This window comes from Pteropus vampyrus, unplaced genomic scaffold, assembly GCF_000151845.1.
Source record: "Pteropus vampyrus isolate Shadow unplaced genomic scaffold, Pvam_2.0 Scaffold82, whole genome shotgun sequence".
Classification (NCBI taxonomy): Eukaryota; Metazoa; Chordata; class Mammalia; order Chiroptera; family Pteropodidae; genus Pteropus; species Pteropus vampyrus.
Window position 1 is genome coordinate 2,557,650 of NW_011888863.1, and position 4,506 is coordinate 2,562,155.

General features: G+C 32.0%; 1 protein-coding gene across 1 annotated transcript in view; it reads right to left on the bottom strand.

Annotated features, from left to right (window-relative positions):
• The window catches only part of ITPR2 (inositol 1,4,5-trisphosphate receptor type 2), a 437,650-nt gene that overhangs the window by 72,401 nt on the left and 360,743 nt on the right, over positions 1-4,506 (bottom strand). Inside the window, exons 46-47 of the mRNA XM_011363170.2 lie at positions 4,290-4,454; positions 917-1,112 (exon numbers count right to left, since the gene is read on the bottom strand). Of these exons, the coding sequence (XP_011361472.1) occupies positions 917-1,112; positions 4,290-4,454 (361 nt within the window). The remainder of the gene's footprint in view (positions 1-916; positions 1,113-4,289; positions 4,455-4,506) is intronic.

Genomic DNA, 4,506 nt, shown 5'->3' on the forward strand with positions numbered 1-4,506 from the left:
TAATAATTAAGAAATGTTTGTTAAAGGCGAGAAAGAATGTAGTTTATAAGGTACCACTAATTAAATTATATCTTTAAGTGGCTTGAGGAGAGAGAGAGTCATTTTGTGGTTTCCATTCTCTACAACCCATAGGCAGCAGAATCACCCAGAGAAACTAACAACAAAGTGCAGAACTATGATTTCTATCTAGCAAAGTAGGAAAAGAGGAAAAAGAGTAACAAATAGATTTAACCAAAAGGTAGGAAAGAGGAAAAAGAAACCTTTAGAGAGCATAATAAGTAAAACTGCAAAATAAGATGGAAAAAAATAAGCCTTCGCACTATAAGAATCACAGTGACTGCAAACGGATGATGTCTAACCAGTCAGCCAACAAAAACAAATACCGTCTGGAAGTTCTGATGGCTACATACTGATGGACTGAGCCCCTTAATGACAATATTTGGAATATTTTTTCTTACTATTTGATGATTTCAAAACAAAACATTTATCATTTTCAGTTATTTAAGTATAATATGATGTACTGTCAGCAAATATGTATGGAATAATGGTTGTAAATGGTGCTAGATGTTCTTGGGAGAGACAAGGAAAAAGAGGAGGAAAAGAATCTCAAAGCTATTATTCTGCACTGATGTTGTTGACTTTCTTCTGGAATATAGTCAGCGTTCAAACACTGAAACATTATTGAGCCTGAGCTTAGATGTTGTTCCCTGTATAAGGATATTCCTGTATGCACTGACAGCCTACATATAGCCTAAAAGTATTTCACAGTCATGAGCTCTTTTTGAACCAGAACATGTTTTCAAAGGAATAAAAGAAAACATTTCCTCCATTAGTGTTTATCTGTAATCCTCTTAACAAGCTACCTACAAATCATATCTGCCATCAGAGAAAGCTCATTTAGTAGTAATAGCAATACCTGTAATGGGAGTTCTGTTTTTCAGCCTATCCACTTCCATAGTGAAGTCATCTTTCAGAAAAAGGAATCCAATAATGGAAAACAGGTAGACAAGGATGAGAGCGAGGACTGCAGTTAGAATAATGGAGCGGCCATTCCGCGTGACACTCTTTATAACATTAAGCAGAGTCTCTTCTCTGTACACCAAATCAAAAAGCTACAAAAAGAAAATAAAAACAAAAATGCAAAGGAGCAAAAAATGAATAAATATAAAAGTCATTACAAATACGAATGCAAGCCATTTTAGTTTATCTGTGAAAAAATAACCTAAATGACACCTTAAAATGAACCAAACTATACATTTCTGTCCAGTTGGAATGTATTAATGAACTGTTTTTTAATAGAGAACTCTAACACGACATATAATGTGCATCTGTTGGTTTCATAACCAACATAAATACAATTGTGTAAGACATGGAAGGAAATAGCATCACTTTAAATTTGAATTTTGAAAAATTACAATATACTTAACCAGCTTGGCTACTTTTTCCTTATTTTTAATCTTACTAATATTTTGCAGTTGCTTTTGGAATATGTAAAATGGCTTACGTGAGAATGCTGAATTAGGTTCACCGAAGTGATGAATAATTGACAGACTCATTAAATGTATTGTTGAATCAAGTGATTAGAGGTAAAATTAAAAGGACAATTTTATGAGCCTGTCACAACAGAAAAGGTAGGAAATTTTAAAATATTTGAGAAATGCAAACATCTTTCCTTAATAAAGAGATATAATGAGGGCAAAACATATTACTTTAGTATATACTTTTGGAAACAGAACTATAAACAAAAAATAATGCATAATTTTGCTAATTTATTTCCTCTAATGGATTATTATTCATTTTGTGTTTAGTAGTAGAAAATCTATGCACCAGTCAAGAACGTAAGTATGTGTTTGCTATCTGTAGTCAACACTAAAAACAATTTTATTTATTGTGATATAAAAAGTTGAAATTATACATTAGCAAGTATATGTTTTATTATACATTAGCAAGTATATGTTTTATCTGGTGAAAACTAATAAATTAACATTCACTTAAGAAAGGCATAAATATCTGTTTGGAAATGAAGAGTATTTTTTAAATTAGAATAATTGTGGTTAGTGTTCTATCATCTGTGAGCAGTGATTAGAATTTCTAAATTGGTTGAAACGATCAATGTCATGCATCCTCTCAGAAACACCAGGGCCTTATACTGTTTATCTGATTACTGAGGGTTATACAGTTACTTTCCAATTTAATTTTAGTCTTGCAAGTAATTTCCATAAAGATATTGACTCATTTGCTCACCTTAAAAAATTGTTATTTTATATGGTCGAACACACACAAAAATATGTTAAACTATTTCACTATTTCTCTTCTAGAGCAAGCAAGAAACTCCAGAAATAAAGTCAATGTTCTTCTGTACAGATAACATTAACTAATGCAAACTCAACTTCCAAATTATCAACACTCTTAATTAACTTATTTAAGCATTAAGATGACATAAAGAAGATTTTTCTTAAATTTAACTCAATGGTGGCTTAAAGAAAAGGTCTAGCAATGGGCTCTAAGTCACTTCTGGATAGTTTCTGTACTTTTCTAGCTTTCAGAAGCCCAGGGGATGCTTGCAAAAAATTGTATATTCCTGGGTCCCATTCTATACTTATGGAATCAGAATCTTGAGACTGCAAAAGTTGTTGACATTGGATAGGTGTGATGGTTTCTTCTGTTTATTTCTAAAAGGAAAATCTAGAGTGTGGTTTTTATTATTTTGGATAGAAGACTGACAATTGTGGGCAAAACCAGAAATGCACATTCATATATTTTTCAAAGTATGAAAATATTTTAAAAATACATTTAAATTCCATTTTGGTATTATGTCCATTACTATTTCCTTCTAGTTCTCGAAACATTAAAGTAGACTATATCTTTTCCTTAACCAACCCAATGAAAAGAAATTAGCATCAGTATTGTAAGGTTTGAAAGATAAAAGAGAAAAATGAAACCAAAAATTAAGGTTAACATAAAGTAACATTATTATTAATAACTCATACAATCATCCAAATACATCTTTATGTTGTCAAATATCTTCAGGTAGAAAACATCAAGATTTATATACAACATTTCACATTATTTCTTTAATGGATTTTGATAATACTAGTCTCCCATACTATCTCTATCCATTTTATAGACAAGAAGATTGAGGCACAAAAACATTATAGAATATTACATATTATAGCCAGGTTAAAGTGCTGGGTATAATAAGACTTCATATTTAAAAACAGAATTTTTCTGGTGAATCAGAGCAGAGAAGGAATTCATTTGGATCCCTGGGACAGAAAAAAAGTCTCCTTTAGATTAATGAATAATCTAATTAACTGTCTGCAAGATAATTTAATCTAAATATATGAAACAAATTCACTCTTTATTGTGGCTCTTTCAAGTGTTTGAGAGTAAATGAAAAATTTGCTTTTCCAGTCTTCCTATGTGGGTGTGCTAGAAAACAGGGAAGCAAAAGGCTTTTTAAAAAAATTAAATTTTCCCTCATGACCTAAGCAAACTGGGCCAGCATAATGCTTTTAGATCTCCAACTTGTTTTCAGGAATCATTTTACTGGATAGTGCTCTCTACTGCATGTCAACTATGGGCTCGAGTGATAAATAAATGCTTCTATGCATGAAACTAACCTGATAGTGCTTTAAGTTTCAAAACATTATCATATATTTGTATTGACTCCTCTCCTGGTTTACTGTCATAATAAAACATACATTTCAGAAGAAAAACTGATGACCAGCAAAAAACCAACCAACAAAAACCTCTAGAAGCAATCTGAAAATCCGTTTAATAAATGAAATATATGTAGATAAGCTTAACAACAATAACATTAAATCTGAAACTATAAGACTTTACTTAAAACAACTCACTGTCTTTTTGCTAGATTGGCAGTTTTTCCCCATTTTACTGACATGCCGTTCTAAAGATACACACAATATTTGGCACTGAATACATCCCCATTTTTTCTCCTACACTCTGTTGGAGAATCTCTAAATGTAAAGGCATATATGGTGTGGCTGAAACCAAAAGCAGTTTACTATACAAAACCTGGGTCAAGAACTGGGGTCCTTGGTTCCTTCTCAGAAAGGAGATAAAGAATTCCACCACCCATAAGGTTTTTCAGAGAAAAAGACTAAAATTAATAATAATTCATGTTTTTCCCAGGAAATTCTAAAAAATAACATAATTGATCTGAATGAGAGGCCATGTTTAAAAAACAAAAAAATGAAGGAAGAAACGTAAGAAGAAGCATTTGTGCATTTTTTCAGTGGTGATTGTCCACATTGAAATGTACTCACCAGAAAGCTATAGAAGAATTCATGGACAAAGAGGCCCAGCATGCAGACCAGGACATATGCTACGTGGTAGAGAAAGGCCATATCCAGAATGACCGCTCGGTATCCTCGGGTGAACGTGCCACGATTTCCGACAAAACTCACCAGAAACACTATTTTATTACAAAGCTAAAGGGAGAAAAAGATTAGATTTTACTGTCTTATTTACCCTGAAACTCAC